The sequence below is a fragment of the Pteropus vampyrus genome, unplaced genomic scaffold (genome assembly GCF_000151845.1).
Source record: "Pteropus vampyrus isolate Shadow unplaced genomic scaffold, Pvam_2.0 Scaffold226, whole genome shotgun sequence".
Lineage (NCBI taxonomy): Eukaryota > Metazoa > Chordata > Mammalia > Chiroptera > Pteropodidae > Pteropus > Pteropus vampyrus.
The window spans coordinates 358,456-376,581 of NW_011889007.1; the positions used below are offsets into that span (position 1 = coordinate 358,456).

General features: G+C 59.4%; 1 protein-coding gene across 1 annotated transcript in view; it reads right to left on the reverse strand.

Moving 5' to 3' along the window:
• PTPRS (protein tyrosine phosphatase, receptor type S) overlaps window positions 1-18,126 on the reverse strand; it is a 59,082-nt gene that overhangs the window by 15,655 nt on the left and 25,301 nt on the right. Inside the window, exons 5-14 of the mRNA XM_023538594.1 lie at window positions 16,848-17,117; window positions 14,864-15,445; window positions 13,927-14,060; window positions 13,106-13,250; window positions 7,475-7,780; window positions 6,060-6,253; window positions 3,631-3,748; window positions 1,600-2,208; window positions 1,082-1,179; window positions 176-535 (exon numbers count right to left, since the gene is read on the reverse strand). Of these exons, the coding sequence (XP_023394362.1) occupies window positions 176-535; window positions 1,082-1,179; window positions 1,600-2,208; window positions 3,631-3,748; window positions 6,060-6,253; window positions 7,475-7,780; window positions 13,106-13,250; window positions 13,927-14,060; window positions 14,864-15,445; window positions 16,848-17,117 (2,816 nt within the window). The remainder of the gene's footprint in view (window positions 1-175; window positions 536-1,081; window positions 1,180-1,599; window positions 2,209-3,630; window positions 3,749-6,059; window positions 6,254-7,474; window positions 7,781-13,105; window positions 13,251-13,926; window positions 14,061-14,863; window positions 15,446-16,847; window positions 17,118-18,126) is intronic.

An 18,126-nucleotide genomic window follows, 5' to 3' on the forward strand; every position in this document is an offset into this window, starting at 1 on the left:
CAAGCTTCTGTGTTTAAGATTTTCCCCATCAGTCTGGGAACCCCAAATCAGTAGATGACCAACTAACTATACAGGGATGTCAGGAAATGCTGGAGAAGCAGACACAAGACCACGTGTCGTGACCACGCCCATGAGGAGCACGGGACACGTGACATGAGGCTCATGTAACCCCCACTTCATATGCAGGTGCAAACGCAGGCACTAGAAGGTGCAGTGGGTAGCCCTGGTCCCACGGCTGGCTGCGGGGTGTGAGGGGTCCCGGGGGTGGGGGTCGAGCATACTGGACGGGCACGGGGCTCTGGCCGTCAGGCAGGTACACCAAGATGAAGCCGTCAGTGTCGGGCTTGGGGGCCACGCTGGGCTTGCCGCTGAGCAGGTTGAAGGCGGTCCAGGCAGTGACAGTCTGCTGGAGGCCACCCAGGCTGCTGCCGCGGTTGGTCAGCACGAAGTTGTAGAAGGTGTTGGGCTTGAGGTGCGTGATGAGCTTCTTGGTGGTTCGGCCGTCTACGTCCAGCGTGAGCCCATTGTACTGGATCTGCGGGCCAGGTCCGGCTCAGTGTGGCTCTGCGCCCAGCCCCCGCCCCAACCGAGTCGCAATCCAGACTCGGCCTTGACCCCGCGCAACTGACCCAGGCTGAGCTCTGACCCCAGGCTAAGCCCCAACTCTGACTGAGCTCTAATCCTAAAACTGGGCCCCAACTTCTGACAGAGCCTCAATCCTAGCTGAGCCCCGGCTCTGAGTCAGCTCAGTCTGACTGAGCCCTAGTCCCAGAAAAAGCTCCCATCCCAGACTTAGCCTGTTTAGACTGAGCTTAGACTGAGCCCCGATCCCAGGCGAAGTCTCGAGCCCAGACTGAGCCTCTATCCCAGCTGAGCCCCAGCTCTGCATCCCAAGCCTGTCTGAGCCCTAATCCCAAACCGAGCCAGAACCCAGACTGAGTCTCGACTCCCAGTGAAGCCTGTTCCCACCCAGCCCAAGCATAGCCGAAGCCCACCCCCCACCCCGCGTCAAGCCCCGACTCCGGGCCGAGCCCCAGTGCCACCCCGGCCTGCTGGCCCGCCGGCCGCCCTGGGGCCGCACCTTGTAGGGCGTGGGAGAGTCGTAGTTGTCGGGGAACTCCCAGCTGAGCAGGACCGAGGTCTTCATGATCATCTTCACCTTGAAGTTCTTAGGCGAGACTGTGCGGGCAGCGGCCGAGCGGGAGAGAGCAGAAGAGAAGCCGGGTGAGCGCGGTGGGCGGGGCGGGCAGGTGGGGTGGGACGGGGCGGCCCAGGCGCTCCCTGTCGTCTGCTGTGCCTACGGCCTTCCTGCCTGGCCCTGGCCCTGGCCCGGCCCTGCCTGGCCCTGTCCCAAGTCCCTGCCGGGGGAGACGGCGCGGCTGCAGAGAGAAGGCGGAGGAGGAGGGGTGGGAGACGGCGGTGCCACCGAGGCAGGTCCCACCTTTGCCAACGCCAGAGCCTGGGGGTCCGGACTCGCCTCGAGCGTCCATGAGGAAGCAGAAAAGTGAGCACTTACCTGGCGGGGGGGAGGGAGGGGGCTGGGGTGGGGGGGGCGCGAGGCCCAGTCCGGCTCTGGTGCGGGGGTCGCCGCGCGCCTACCTTGGTCCCGCAGGAACGTCCGGTAGCGGACGGGGGGGCTGTAGGGGCCGGGGCCCCGGCGCGTGTGGGCCCGCACTTGGAGGTCATAGGCCGTGTCGGGCTTGAGGCCCTGAAGCGTGAGCACGTTCTCGGCACCTGGCTCAGCTGCCGCCGGCAGCTCGGTCTCTCGGGCAGGGCCCAGGGTGCCGGCCTCCCGGACGGCCACCGTGTACTTGACAATGGCCCCGTTGCGCTCAGCGGGCACTGGCGGCAGCCAGCGCAGCAGGACGGTGCCGGCCGAAGCGTTGCCGGCCGCCTCGAGGATCTGTGGGTGGCCTTGGGGTGTGTCCTCCGGGATGCTCAGGACCTCCACCGCCTCCTCGCCCAGGCCGCCGCGGCTCCGAGTCGCCAGCCGGAACACATACGTGGCCCCCTTGTGCACGCCGGATGCAGTGTAGCGGTCCTCAGTGGGCGGGAACTCCAGCGTGGCCAGGGGCGACGCGTCCTCGCGGCCGAACTGCAGGCGGTAGCCCAGCACCTGGTCCTCGGCGGTGCTGGCCGGGGGCTCCCAGCGCGCCAGCAGGCTGCCCTCGGGGGTCTGCTGCACCGACAGGGTGGGGCGGCCCAGCACTGCGGGGACACGGGGCTGGCGTCAACCGCCACCCGCCAGGCTCGGAGCACGGGGCGGGGGGTTCCGGTGTTTAAAAGTGGGTCTCTGGGAGGCCTCAGCGAGAAGCAAAGCCTTGAAGGAGGGGAGGGAGGGAGCTGCAGGGGGGTCTGGAGGGATAGTGTTCCAGGCAGCAGAATCAGCCGGCGCAAAGGCCCTGGCACGGCAGGCCGTGCGCCTCCGCCCCCTTCAGTCCGTTAAGCCACACGCCTCTTGCGGTGCTTATCTGACTCCTGCTGGAGCCGGATTAACGCCCATGGGACACGGGAGTGTCCAAAATCCTGCTCGTGCCTCGTGGCCCTCAAAGTCTCAGTAATGACGAATGCGCCAAGAGATTTTGGGGTGAGGTTAAGAAAAGGGAAGGCTGGGTTATACAAAGAAACCAGGCTTCTCCACTGCAGGATTTATCAGAACCTTAAATGGACTGTGCCATGGGCAGTCAGTGAATGCAGTGGGTTCGGCTTAGCAAGCAGCACCATGCAACATCCCTGGGAGGGGAGAAATAGATCACGGGAGGCTCCTTGGAGGAGGTGACATGTGCACGGACTAGGCTGGCAAAGGAAACAGTATGGGCAGGGCTGGCGGCAGTGTAGAGAGGGGCCGTGTCTAGCCTGAATGTCAGGCTATGTGGTCAGAGCCGTGGCATCAAGGGTCCCCGAGAAAAGAATGGGTGTGGGAAGGGGGACGGGGGCCTTTCTACAGCTCCTCAGACACGCTAAGCTTGCTCCCCTCTGCCGGCTTCTGCCCAGGCTGCACCCTCTAACTAAAACATCCTCCTTGTTTCTGTGGCTGCCTCTCACCTCACTCAGCTCAGTTGTGGCTGGGGAAAAAAACAGAATCTTGGGACTGATGAGAAGGGCCAGAAGGGGAAACTGAGGCAGGGCTGCCAAGAGAGGCTTCACGGTACAATTAGGGAGATGGGCGCACCACCCCAAAATGACAACCCACCCAAGGCGGTCGGAGCCATGATGGGGTAGGACAGAATGCTGGGGCGGCCCAGAGAGTGCACGGAATCAAGACTGTGGGAGGCGGGTGGGGTACGGTGGCTTGCAGGGGGTGGGGAAGGACTCCGTGAGCAGGCAGAGACAAAGCAAAGACCTGAAGGATGGGGAGAAGGGTGTCCGGGCAGAGGGACTGGCGGGATAAAGCCAGAAGGGGACAGAGAACGAGGCGGGTACAGTCAGCTGCTAATTGTTTGCCTCTGGCTCAAGCCAAGTCGCTGGGGAGGTGGAGAGCATGACGGGGTTGGACCCTGCTGGGCAGCACCCCCCGCCCCGCCCTGCTCTGGCTGTTCCTCCTGCCTGGCACACCCTCTCCGCACGGGTGCTCAGGAACTCTGCGGGGACACTAGGAGAAAGGGGACCATAAAGGGGGGGGTCTCATACCTGCTCCCTTGGTGACTACCACCTTGGGTTTGCTGCGGGCACCATCGCCTTTCATGGTGTAGGCGGCTACAGTGATGGAGTAGGCGGTCTCAGGCTGCAGGTTTGTGATGACCATCTCCTGCAGGTGGGGGTGGGGTCAGCGATGCAGCCAGGGCTGAGACCAGCCTTGCCCACCCTCCTCCCCGGGCTGGGCTCGAGCAAGGTGGATGTGGGGCCTGGTCCTCAGGCAGAGACGTGCACCCGAGCTCATGCACAGACCCCGGCAGGTAGCACGTACATGCTGAGATGGGCACACGCAGCCTGACGACCCTGTCATCACCTGCCTGGACCAGGGCGGTTGCCGCTGCCCCAGAGATCTAGCTCCCACCCCCATCCCCAGTCTGTCCTCCCCAAAGCGGCCACCAGAGGGCACCTGTGAGCACCTCAGTCAGGTCTCGCGGTTTCTCTGCCAACAGCCCTCCAGAGCTCCCACCTCCCACAGGGTAAAAGCCCAAGTCCTCCCCACCCAGAAGGCCTTGCCCCACCTACCCCATCCCCTCCTTCTCTCCCTCTCGCTCACTCTGCTCCAGCCACACAGGGCTCCTCACAGCTCCCCCAACACAGACCTGCCCCAGGACCTTTGCACAGGCTGCCCCAGGACCCTCTACCTCCACTACGCCCACTGGGAACTCCCTATGCACATCTGCAAGAGCCAATAGTTAAATTTTCAGGAATTTTGCAAGCCAGTTATTAAATACAGCCATTATGTAAAGGCAAATTATGTAAACTTGTAAATAAATATTAAAAACAAAGGTATTAACTACTCAAAACCCCTGTCTCTAAATATCCCACTGCCTTTTCCTCATCTACACTCTCAAGGTTATTCCGTCTCGTATCTTGTGGTAGAAAGCGAGCTACACAGCGACGAGCTAGTGCACATCCAGTCGGCACCCTGAAACCGACGTGGTGAGGGCATTTACATGGGGGCAGCGGGGACATGCTGCTGGTCAGGCCCCCCACCCCGCCCACCTGGGGAGACGACTGTTCAGCCTTTACACCACGGTCCATGCCCTGCCACCATCAGAGCTGCGACTCGACAACTATCTGTGACTTTTCCCCATTAATGTCCCTTTCCCACACTGGACTGGCTCGGGGCTCTTCCTTGGTCATTGTCACACCCGTAGCATCTGGCATAGGATCCAGGTGCTATACTAGATCTCAGTCAATGACTTCTCAATCATCCTGACTTGCACACATACCCACGTACACTGTCACACGTGTGCCCATGTCCCCACACATGCAGACCCACAAACACGGTCTGGCATGCCTGGGTGCTGTGGGGTGACCCCAGGTCAGGAGCATGATGAGGGGGACAGGGATGCATGAACACAGGGTCTCCTGCCCCTGAGCCCCCGGGGTCTCGGTGGGTGGGAGAGGCTGAGCTGGAGCCCATGTGCTAACTTCCCCCAGGGTGGGAAGAGGCAGAGCCTACGGCCCCCATGTAAAGGGCGGAAAAACAGCCCAGAGAGGCAGCGACTTGCCCGAGGTCACACAGCAGTCCCACCTCTGGCTTAGAACCGCCCCAGAAGGCGTGGGGGGCGGAGACAGCGTGGGGGGCGGAGACAGCGGTGCCGCAGGCATCCCCTCTCACCCTGGGCTCCCTACCCCTCTTGTCACTCAAGGGCCAGAATGAAGCGGACGTTTTTGGCCAGAGACAAATTTCTAGGCCAGGGAGGGCTGAGGCAGGTGATAAAAGAATCAGGCTGGGTTGGAAAGTGTCCTGGTTCTGGTCTGGGTTCGTGGGAGGCGGTGGGGCGCTGGGGCGCAGGGGTGGTGGGGTGGAGGATGGGCCCACGCAGTCAGAAGGCACTCCGGGCTGCGGGAACAGCTCAAGCAGAGGGGTGGTGGTGAGGACCGCAAAGTGTGGGGCAAGCCGGGCATGAAACGGGGCCGTGAGCCCCTCAGACTCCAGGAGCCACCCAGGTATGGATAACGAGTGACCTCCAGGTCCAGGCCTCTGCCTCATGTCAGGGTCACCCCTCCCGGGTCTCCAGCAGGTGCCACCTGGGGTTGCCTGCCCATCTGCCTGATATGAAACAGGCTGCTAGCTCCCAGAGGCGCTGTGGTGCACATCGGGGGACTCAGAGGAGGAGACCCTTTGACAAGGGACCTGCGGGGGATGGGAGGGACGGAGGGGAGGGGGTCACAGCACAGCACGGCCCGCGGGAAGAGCAAGAGCTCGTCAGTGGCCGGAGGGAGGACGCTACTTACATATTCGGCTGTGTCGTCCGTCTCCCACTGAGCGCGGGAGGAGGCGGCAGGGGAGAGAGGAGGAGGTGAGCGGGGTGGCCAGAGAGAGAGAGAAGCGAGGGGGCAGGAGCGCAGGGCCGGCCCCGCCCCACCCGCCTGGGGCCCCGCCCGCCCAGGCCTCGCCCCGGAGCCCCGCCCACCTGGGCATCAGCCAGCATGATGTCCTTGATGCGCGGTGGCCCACGGGCCTCGGCGCCTTCCATGCGCACGTAGTGGACCTGGTAGCCGCGGATCTGGCCGTGCTGCCGGCCGGGCGCGGGCGAGCGCCACAGCACGCGGATGGCCGTGGCGTTGAGCGCCTCCGCCTCCACCTTCCGCGGCGGCGCGCTGGGCACTGGCAGGGGGAGCGGAGGGGAGGGCCGGGCGGGGCCGTTACTGGGGCGCTCGGCCCCGCCCCGGGCAGCTGCCCGATGCCAGGGTGCCGAGTGGCTGCCGGTTAACCATCAGCCGGGAGCGCACGCCTCCTTCACGCCTCCCCCAGCCCGGGGAGGGGGTCCTGACGGTGTGCCCCATTCACAGACCGGCAACTGAGGCCCCCAGCGCCGATGGGCCGCAGGACGCGCGCGGGCCAGCCGCACCCTGTCCTAAGAGCGCTGTGCACGCTGCCACCATGCTCACAGTACCCCTTCTGGGCAGGGGCTTATTCTCGTTTACAGACGGGGAAGCTGAGGCCCAGCGCATTGACTCCGTGATCACAGAATTAAAAACAGCCAGAAACAGCCAGAGCCGAGGTCTGACAGCAGACAGTCCAGCAGCGCGATCCCACAGACCGCGGTGTGCGCCCAGCCCACTCGCACTGGGCCCCGGATCAGAGCCCTCGCCACGCACGCCCACCCCAAGGTCTGGCGGGACGAGCCGCTTCATTCCTTCCCCATGCTTAGGACATAATGCAGGGCCGCCCACTGGAACTTTAGGCCAGTGGCTCGGACAGCAAACCCGGTTCCACCAGGCTCAGCTTTATTCGGGAAGCTGCTTGCTTTATCCAGCCCCACGCCCTCGGCTTCAGCCAGTGAGCACCCCGTCTCACTCTGCAGCTTAAAACTTTCCACCTTGCAATCAGTCACCGCGGGAATACTGACATCCCAGAAACTGACCAATGGAACAAATCGGTCTCTGTCCCCGGGGAGCTAGCGGGTGGTCAAGCGTGATCAGCAGACAGGCTACCTACTCCTAGGGAGGATGACGGCTCAGAACCAGGACGCTGCAGATTCCATCTCAGCCCAAGATAAATCTAAAAGCTGGGCTTCGGGGGTCAGGGACCACGAGTTTTTTTGCAAGTGCCACTTGCTGTTTCTTACACTGTTTCCATGGTTTCCACCATTGGAGCAAAATATAGGACTGCCACTCAACTCTCCCGGCACAAGGCTCAGGTCTAGAATGGAGGATTCCAGAACCAAGGTGCCCTGGTTTCTCAGGAGGCTGCGGGCTTCGTCTCCCTCTCGTGACACTGGCTTCTACCTTTTGGCCACCAGCCAGCCCAGTTTTCCAGCTAGGAGGCTCCGAGGCTGGCCCGGGCTGGGGCCTGCGGGGGTCCCTGGGCCGGGGCGGTGCTTACCGTCCTCGTCGGTGCGGATGACCACGGGCGAGCTCTCGGGCCCTGGTCCCACCTCTGTGTGAGCGACAGTCGTGATGCGGTACTCCGTCCACTTGTCCAGCGCCTCCAGCAGGATCTGAGTGGTGGTCGGGGGGATGCCGTTCACCTCCTTGGGTTGCGGGTCCTCCGAGCCCAGCGGTCGGTAGCGGACGCTATAGCTCACCAGGGCCCCGTTGTGCGTTTCCGGCGGCGGCGGGCGCCAACTTACCAAAATGGCCGTGGAGCGCGTGCTGACGCACTTAACATCTTGAGGGGGGGCAGACGGTTCTATTGGAGGGGGGAGAACGTGGGGGTGGGGAAGGGAGGTGGGATGGGCGGGGAGGGTCGGGGAAACAAAAGATGGGAAAGAGAAAATAAAAAAGAAGATGATAACAAACAAAACAGGACTAAAGCAAAGAGAAGTCGAACCCAAAAGAAGCGGGTGTCAACCAAAGGTGAGATGGGCGGGTGGGGGTGGACCGGGAAGGCTGGCCAAGAACACCTCACTCGCTTATGGGGCTGCAACTACTTGGCACACAGTAGGTCTCAGGTAGCCTGTGGAGCACACGTTACGTGCCAGGCATTGTGACGAGAGAAACAGTAACAAAAGCCCCATTTACTGGGCACCTACTATGCACCAGGCATGGTGCCAAGGGCTTTATAGAATAACAGCAAAAGTATCAAGCCCCTACTCTGCGCCAAGCGCCATGCCAAGGGCTTGATAGATTCATAGCGGATGTACTTGTTTGTCCAACATCTACTGTGTGCTAGACACCATGCTGGAGGAAGGACAATAAAATAAAAGCCTCACTTACTGGGTACCTACTATGTGCAATCGCCATGCCAAATCGAAAAGCAATAAAAGCCCCATTTATTAGGTCACTATCATGCGCCAGGCACGGTGCCGAGGGCTTCGGAGTAACAGTAAATACTTATTTGTTGAACGCCTACTATATACCAGGCACTATGCCAGAGGAATAGCAAAAGCTCCAATTATTGGGCACCTACTGTGTGCCAGGCACAGCACCAGGGGTGGGATGACAGTAAACACAATAATTTACTGAGCACCTACTGTGTGCCAGGTACTATGCCAGAGGAATGGCAATAAAAGCCCCATTTATTGGGCACCTACTGTATGCTAGGCACGGTGCTAAGAGCTTCACAGGATAACAGTAAATGCGTTTATTTATTGAACACCTCCTGTGTGCCAGGGAAATGGCAATAAAAGCCCTATTTACTGAGCACCTGGTACGTGCCAGCCACCGTGCCAAGTGGAAAAGCAATAAAAGTCCCATTTATTAGGTAGCTACTATATGCCAAGCACCATGCCAAGGGCTTTGTACAATAACAGTAAAATATTTATTGAACCCTGTGTGTCAGGCACTGTGCTAGGTAATAGCAGTAAAAGCCCCACTTATTGGGTACCTATTATGTGTCAGGCATGGTGCTAAGAGCTTCACAGAATAACAGTGAACACATTTACTTACTGAACACCTACTGCGTGCCAGGGCAACGGCAGTGTTAGAGATAGCAGTAAAAGCCCCACTGATTGGGTACCTAATGCACGCTAGGCTCAGTGCTAAGAGCTTCCCAGGTTCACAGTAAGAGCATCTATTTACTGAACACCTGTTCTACCAGAGACCCCAAAGGCCACCCCAATAGCTTACTTCAACCACTGCAACCAGGAACTTGGCCCACTTGAAAATAATGCCCATGTCTTAGGCACCTACTGTCTGCCAGTTAGCATGCCAAGGGCTGTATAGAGTAATACACGTGCCTGTTTATTAGACATCTGCTGTGTTGGTCCCAGGCTCAATGCTTTACAGACAACGCAACCCATATTTAGCACCTACTGTGTGCCAGGGTCTTTATAGGTCAGAGTTCTGTTTTGAGCCCTTACTGTGCATCTGGCACCACACTAAGCCCATCACAGAGCAACAGCGAGTCTCATTTATTGAGCGTCTACTCCGGGCTGGGTATCATAATGGCCCTCTAAAGATAAAAATAACGGTTGCCTTTTATGCAGCACCTACTGTGTGCCAGGCACTGTGTTGGGGCTTAGCTGAAAAACAACCATTCCCTCACATTTAAGCACTTACTATGTGCAAGGCACTGTACTAAGGATACTTTAATAGTTCTCACCTCTTAAGAACGTACTGTGTGCTAACAACTGTTGTTACTGGATTACAGCAGTTGTCCCCATACATTAAATCCCCACTGTGTGCCAGGCACTATGGAAGGAGCCTTATATAAAAACAGTACTAGTTCTTATTGAGCACCTACTGTTTGCACACACAGTGCCAAGGGTTTTGCAGATAATAACTCCATGTTTTGAGCACTAACTGTACCAGCACCACGTTAGGCCCTTTTGGACTGATAATGGCTCCCGTCTGAGCACCTACTATGTGCCTAGCATAGGCTAACCTCTTTAAATAAAGTGCCACTTATCGAGCACTTGTTGCATGCTAGCTAGGCGTCGTGTCGAGAGCTTTGCAGAAGCATAATGGTAGCCCCCACGTTTTGGGTACCTACTGTGTACCTGGCAAACTGCTAATAGTGTGACAAACTGCTAATAGCTTCCATTCACTGAGTGCCAACTATATGCCCAGCACTGTGCCAATCCATGTTTAGATTTAAAACAAGCTGCATATATGGAGCACCTACTGTATACCAGGCAATGTACTAAGGGCTTTGTTGACTAACGGTGACAGTTCCCACATACTAAGCACGTACTGTATGTGTTAAGGGCTTTACAGAATAACAGTAATAGCCTCCATATGTTGAATACCTACTATGGGCCAGGCCCTGTGTTAAGGACATTACTGGTAATTAGCCTCATGTTCTACGCACCTTCTGCATACCCAGCACCCTAATTGCTTTATAGACACAAAATTCATCCCACTGATCACAGTTCATTTAATTCTCATGACCCGCCCCCAGGGGGCCGGAACTATCACCCCTCTAGCCCCATGTTACAGGTGGGGAAACCACTTTCAAAGCTTACCTGCCTGGTTTTCTATTATCTGTTAAGTGCCTAGCGGGTGCCAGACCCCACCCATCCTGGGGGCTTTTCACGTATCACTTCCCGTTTTACAGATGAAGAAAACGAGGTCAGGAGACAGCAAACTGCCTGCCCGAGGGCACATGGCAAGAGGCAAGACTTGAACCCAGGCTCAGCTGTTGTCCCAGGGCTGTCTCGGTTTGAGGCTGGGAATTCTGACTTAAGCCTATGCCCTCTATCAGCTCAGGCCAGGTGAGGATGGCTGGAGCCACACTCCCTCAGGTGCCAGGCACTCTAGCATCCACCCGGCCTGGAGGAAGGCCCAGAAAGGTCGCCGGCCTTGTCCGACATCAAGGCGCAGAGGACCCTCACCATCATGCCAGCCTGTTGTTCACTGAGCATGTGCGTATAGAGTGCTTACTACATGCACACCCTGTGTTGGACCCTGGGACCCAGAGATGAATCAGAGGCCCCTGTCTTCAAAGACATCAGGCCACGGGAGACCCCAGAGACCACGCGGATGGATTACTTCAACTAGAATGACCTTCCAGACTCAAAGTGAAATACTGGAGCTCCATCCTCCAAAACGAGATACTTGGGGTCCCCTCCCCTATTTCTTGACCAGCCACCCCAACCAAAAGTGCCCGGGGGAATCAGGCAGGAGTGGAAAAACCAACCAAGGAATGTGCCGGAAGGAATGGATGCGCTGAGAAAGGGGGAGGAAAAATAAAACCAAAACCATAATAAAACATGAAACAACGGTGATGGTAATGATGATGAAAAAACCATAATAAAAGAAAGAAAGACGCCTTCCAGAAAACTCCCAGTCTGGTTACCTACCTTCCACTCTTCAACTGCTAACTTACAAGACTTTCTTACGAGGGAGGGAATGGCGAGTGCTGAGCTATAAGGCCAGACCGAGCTCTGGGTGGGTCTCCAGACGGAAGCGGGCCTGCAGCCCTGCTCCGGCCCCCAGTGTGGGCGTGCTGCAGTTCCAGGCTGGCGCCGACGAGGCGGGGAGGTGGGATGGTGTCTGGGGAGACCCACGGCTGAGTGGTCTGGCCTCCACCTACCCTTGAGTTCAGCCTAAGAAGCCCGCAGCCCCCGGGGCTGTACGCCTGGCCCTGAGTCTCGGCTGTCAGCTCTCTCGGGCCCCGCCCGTCTCAGGGCGAGAAGTGGGGAGTCTCTTCTCCCCGACCCCCTGGCCTGGGCCGCCCCAGAGGTTCGCGTGGCCGGGCTGAAGCTGCTTTCTCGACGACCGTGGCGGCCGCCTCCTTCACAATCCGGCCCAACCTGCGTGGCGTCTGGGGAGGGGGTGGGCGTGAATGGGCACGCGGGGTTCCGGATCCCCATTTCTGGGCAGGCGCCCCTCTTGGCATCGGGGTGGAAAATCGGACGGGGGCTGAACGCGGGCGCCGGACTGCGTGCAGCCCAGAGCGGCCAGGGCAGGTGAGGGGCACGCAGGGTGGGCCGTGTTTGTGAGCCTGCTTGAGACCAGCGCGTACTCACCTTCGCACACCTGTGCCGGGCTCTCACGTGGCCGCCCAGGCCACAGGACCCCCTCACTGATCGCCTCACGCACCAACACCCCCGGCCGCCTGCGAGCCACAGAGGGCTCGGGCCGGGGGCACGGGGGGGTGGGGGGCCGGGGTGGCGGGGCGCCGTGTCCCTGAGGCCCCCGGTCCCAGCGGCTCAGACACCCTGGCCGAGCCGGTTGCTCTTGACTGGCCCGTGACCGCCCCTCACCCCGGGCGCACACACAGGGGAGCGTGAATGTCTGAACACTGAGGCTGCTTCCAGACAAGGCCTGGGTGGCTACGTCGTGACTGACTGAGAGGGGGGAGGGGAGGAGGGCCACAGCGGTGGAGGCCACGGCGGTGGAGGCCACGCCACGCTAAGCTCAGCAGAGAGGAGGGAGCAGAGAGGGGAAAGGGCTGCTTAGGCCTCAAGCTTGGAGCAGGCAGGGAAGGCAGTGGCGGGGGCCATGGTGTGGCCCAGCGCCAGCTGCCAGCTGCAGTGTCCTGGCCAAAAGGTGACTTGTTTGGGACAGGCAGGCCAGGCAGGCACAGCGAAAAAGTCTAGGAACTGGAGAGTCCTGTACTGGGCTCTGCTCTACCCCCACATCCAGCATGAGCTCTGACCTCCGCTGCCCCTGCCCTCGGTAGCGGGGACCATGCCTTGCGGGGAAGGGAGGGCCACCTGGGGAGGTGGGGTGGTCTCTGTGCCCTTTGCCATCTCGGGGGTGTGAGCTAGAATAGCCTCATGTACCCCTCCAAACTCCTGGGAAATGGGTACCATGTGGCCATTCAGTTAGCCCCAAATTCAGGCGAAGAAGTGGAGAGGCGCAGTCAGCGACTGCTCCCCAACTAGGGGCGAAGCCACAAAACGGCCGCGTCTCGTCCCCCAGGAAGACAGGGAACTGGACTCTGCGGGACCCCACACCCGAGCCCCGTGCCCGTGGACGTGTCCGAGGTGGAGGAGCCAGGCGGGGTCGGCCGGAGGCACCCCCCACCCGCTGCGGCAGGCTCTGCCCAGGTCAGTGCACGCACAGGACATCTGCGCTGGCCGAGGGTCCCCCCCACAGATGAGGGTGGGGTCCACGAGACACCTACTGGACTGCAGCGTGCGCTGCCGAACCACCGACGTGAAGGCGCCCAGGCCTTGCGGGGAGCGCGCCGCCAGGCGGAAGGCGTACTCCGTGTTGGGTTTGAGGTCGTCCACCACGAAGGCCGTGGCCGGGTCGAAGGTCCTCCCGACCTGGGAGCAGGGGCAGGGAGGGAGAGACAGAGAGAGAGAGAGATGGAGAGAGACAGAGAGACAGATACAGAGAAACAGAGAGAGAGACAGACAGTGACACAGAGAGAGAGAGATGGAGACAGAGAAATAGAAAAAAACAGAGGGACAGACACAGAAACAGGGACCGAGAAACGGACACAGACACGGACAGAAACGAACGCAGAGGTGACGAGAGACGTAACCCAGACACAGAGAGACGGAAATGGGCATAAACAGACACGGGGATTACGGAAGACAGATAAGGAGAAATCGAAAGACACGCAGAGACGAGGAATTACAGAGACGGAGAGAGATGCAGGAGAGAGGAGAGGAGAGGAAAAAGTGGGCAGAGGAAGAGAGAGAGAGGAACAGAGGCGGGAAGATGAGGGGGCAGGGGCAGAGACGGGGAGGGACGCCCCGCAGTCAGCGCTGGGGAAGGGCCGGGGAAGCGCAGGGCGCTCGGGAGGGAGCCAGGTGAGCGCCGCCCCCTCCCACCGGCCCCCCCTCCACCCCGCCTCCCGGCCCCCCATTCTGCCCCCTCCCACCTGCCTCCCACCCGGCCCCATGCTCTGCCCAGCCCCGCCCATTCCCCCTCACTCTGCCCGCCTCCCACCTGGTCCCCCACTCTGCCTGACCTCCTCCCCCGCTCCCCAGGTACCTCTCTGCCGTGGTCGCCCTCCCGGAACAGGAGCTCGTACTTGATGACACTTTCCTGCCGTGGGGGGCTCCACGAGAGCCCGATGCTCGTCTCCGACTTGGCCTCGGCCCGGAAGTTCATGGGCTGGCCAGGCACTGGGGGAGGCAGAGAGACAGAAATGGGGGAGGATGAGAGCGGTCCCCCCAACCCCGCAGAGGGCGCCCGACTTCCAGGAGTCCCCCCTCCCCTCAGAGAGATCACAGCCCTGAAGGACAGGCTGCTCGTCTCCGGATGCTTCCAGAACGTTCTCCCACTGCTCTTATTGCACCCACTTTCCCAGGGGAACCCCTATCGGCCCTCGATGTCAGTTGTCCACCTCAATTCTTCTACCTTCTCCGCTTCCAGTGGAAAAAATATTTAAAACTTCCCTTTTCCGATCACCCCTGTGCCTTCCTCCTCCCCCAAATTAAATGACAGAGCAGCTGGCTGGAATCTGGGTCTCCATCCTGTCCCCGCTCTGGGGGTACAGTCTCAACCCTCCTGTTCCTCTGCCTGAGCTGCCTGCGTCTCGCTGGGTTTGAGGTTCAGGACTTCCGAGCCCATGAGGAAAGGCCCAGCCACCTGCGGAGCTGGCGCCCCACGCACCTCAGGGCCCCCCCAGCCCTGCCCCACCCCTGTCCTCAGACACAGCCCTGCAGATCTACCTGGGTGTCCACCTGCAGCCCCGTGGGCTTGCCGGATTGGATTGTCCAAGCAAAGCCAGAAACGTAGGTTTCCTGGGACAACGTCCTGCTTCGAAGCGCCACGCGGGACACCCAGAGCACCCTGTGCCTCCCGGCACAGCCGGCCGGCCAGCCGCACGCCAGGAAGAGGCTCAGCATCACACGGCCGCCTCCGCCTCCACTGGGACACCCGGGCCCGCCGCCCCCACAGCGTGTGCCTCCCGCGGGCCCCTCACCTCCCTGCTGCGTCTTGACCTGGATGGGGTCCGAGAGGGGCCCGTCGCCCACGGAGGTGAAGGCCAGCACGCGCACGGTGTAGGTCTCGTCCTCCAGCAGGCTGCCCACGGTGGTCAGCAGGCTGTCGTCCACATTGTGCTTCTGCCAGTTGCCCACGGGGTGCTCAGGCTCCATGGTGTAGTAGACCCGGTAGCCTCGGATCAGGCCGTTGGGCTCCACGGGCTCCTCCCACTGGACGATCATGGTGGTGGCACTGAGCATGCGGGCCTGCACGTTCCGCGGTGCGCTGGCTGGCGCCTGCTCGCCCGTGCGGGTGACCACGGACTCGCTGGGCGGGCCCTGGCCGATGGAGTTGACGGCCGACACCCAGATCTCATACTCGGAGTTGGGGCTCAGGCCGCCGATGCTGTAGCGGGTGGTGGTGACGTCCTCTTTGATCTGGTACGGCCCGTCCTGGCTCTTGGATTTATATTCGATGACGTAGTAGGACACGGGGTCCGGGTTGCCAGAGTCCCACGTGATGGTGATGCTGGTGGCTGTGTTCTCTGTTACCATGGGAGTCCCAGGGGCTTTGGGGAGAGCTGTGGGTGGGGCACGGTCACAGTCGGGCACAATGGCTGCGGGCCCCGAAGGCTGTGTGACTTCCAGCCACACGACCGCCCCCCGCGAGCAGCGACGGGCCTAATGACTACGGTCCCGTCGCCTAGAGCAAGGGGTGGCAGACAACAGCCCGAGGGCCGGCACCTGCTTCTGTAAATCAGGTGTCTCAGAGCACGGCCATGCGTATGTGCTGCCACTGGCCGCTAGTGTACCACGACGGCAGGGCTGAGGGGTGGCAGCACAGACTAGGTGGCCCGGAAAGCTGAAAACATTTACTTTTTAAAAAATATTTGCTATTTAAGAAAAACAGTGACGTCTGAAGGAAATACTGGCAGCCCCGGCCCAGCTCGGGGCTTCGCGCTGCTCGGCCGAGCGAGCCCCCGTGTCTGACCCCGCTCACACCTGTTGTTCGCTGCACCTGCGAGGCTCAAGGCCGGCTCCTCAAGGCCTCACTCACCACGGAGGCTAGCGGTGGCCTCGCCTGGTTTCTATCACCTAAGGGCGCCTCGTTTTCACATTTATCTGTTCTTCCCACCAGCAGAGACCAAGTTTTGTTTACGGCTGTGTCCCAGCACCTGGATAACTGTGACTGTCTCTGCCTCTTGTTCCAAGTTCTCACACCGCACAGGCCCCCCCAGAATTCAATCCCTCGACAAAATGAACCACGAACCGACTGACACTGAGCTTTCTATGACCCTGGGGCAGGGCTTGTTAAACTTCTCCCGCAAGAGCCCAGACAGTAAATATTTGCAGTTCTGCAGGCCTTTGTTGAGACTACTCAGCTCTTCTCTTGGAGCTAGAAAGCTGCCATAGACGAGGTGTGAAGAAATGAGCATGTGCCAATAAAACTTTATTTATAAAAACAAGTAGAGGGCCGCATTCAGCACAAGGGCTATAGTTTGACGGCCTCTGTTCTGAAGCTAGAAAAACGTTCAGGGACACCTTCCTCTGAATCTAACCACAAAGTGGAGACATCAGGAGAATCTGCAGCCCCACGCGACCCCTCCCTCCCCTGCCCTCCCTCTCTCCCCGAATCTTTTCACGGGCTGTTCCCTTTTCTGAGAACTGTTCCCCATCTTCTTGGGCGCATTCTTTTTCAATTTCTAGTCTTTTCCTGACTTAACTTTCCTGGGAGGTGGGACCTTCACTCTGGGGTGTAAACAATGCTACGCAGCCCCCGCCAGGGCCCTCATCAACCTGTATCGTGGCTCCCTGACCACCTCCCACCTTGGACTGAGCAAGACCGTGTCCCCCCCCTTGGAGCGAGGCCCAGAAGACTCTGTAACCCATAAATGTGTCCACAGAACCATCCCTTCCACTGCCGCAAACGACCGAGGTCAGACTCAGAGGTCTTCCGCCCGCCTCCCCCTGCCCCCCGCTCACATTTCACCGTGATCTGGGCCACGGCCTCGATGACGCCCAGGCTGGACATGGCCACGCACGTGTAGTTGGCAGAGTCCTTGACGTCCGTGAGTTCCAGCACATTCCGACCCACAGGCATGTCATCTTCGGGCGTCAGGTCCTCGGCCCCCTGCATCCACTTGACGTATGGCATGGGCGAGCCCACGGCCACACAGGTGATGTTCACGCTGCCACCTGGCATGATCTCGTGGCTCATGGGCAAGATGGAGAATCGAGGAGCCACACGACGGACTGGGGGCGGCAGCGGCGGGCGGGAGATGCACGGGGCGGGGTGGGGGAGGGCACGGAATGCAGAGGAGGAAAGAAAGAAAAGCAGGAAGAAAGAAAGAAGGAAAGAAAGAAAAAAAGGAAAAAAAAAAGCGGAAAACAATTTAAATATAAACAGGGCTGTTTCCTTCCCCCTAGTTGAAAATTTTTTTTTCATCCAAATGAAAAGAAAACAAAGAAACCAAATTAAAAAACCAAATTCCAACACAAAGAAACCAAAATTTTAAAGGAAGGTACTTCACAAACAATATATATAGAGAGATATCGATATATAATCAGAGACATGAAGCATTATTTCATAGCAACAGGGTTTCAGAGACCAGAGGGGCTGGTCACAGCACAGTTACAAACACAAAAATTTATCAGCTGTTTCTCATCTTTGATGACAGACGTGGCTTCAGGGAGCAGCCCCTCTGCCCGCTCTCTCAAGTGGGGAGCTTCGAAAGATCCCAGCTGCAAGTGGGGGGCTCTGGGAAGGATGGATGGGGAGCTGGGGGGGGTCATGGGGAAAGCTGGAACCAGGAGGCAGAGGGGGCCCAAATCTCGACCCCCCCAACCCTTGTCCTCCCTGGTGACTTGGGGCTCCACCCCCTTCCCGGGGGGCCCTCCAGGAAAAGATGAGAAACTCTAATGAAATTTTTGTGGTTTTGGGGTGTAGAAACCCTTCTAAAAGCTTCTGTCGGATCTCACAAGTTTCCATTGATAAATGCAGCTCTCAGAATCACAAACAGCATGCAAAAGAGATTGGTTGAGAGAGAGAGAGAGAGAGAGAGAGAGACAGAGAGAGAGAGAGAGAGAGAGAGAAAGGCAGGAGAAGGGTCGGGGAGCGCTAATGCATCAAGAGGCCAGAACTCGGGGGCCTTACTGCACACTTGTGTGGGTGCCAGAGAGAGGGGACAGATGAGCCGAGAGAAAGAGAGAACACGGGGGTGGGGGAGGGGCAGAGAGCGGGAGGGACAGAGACAGAGAGGAG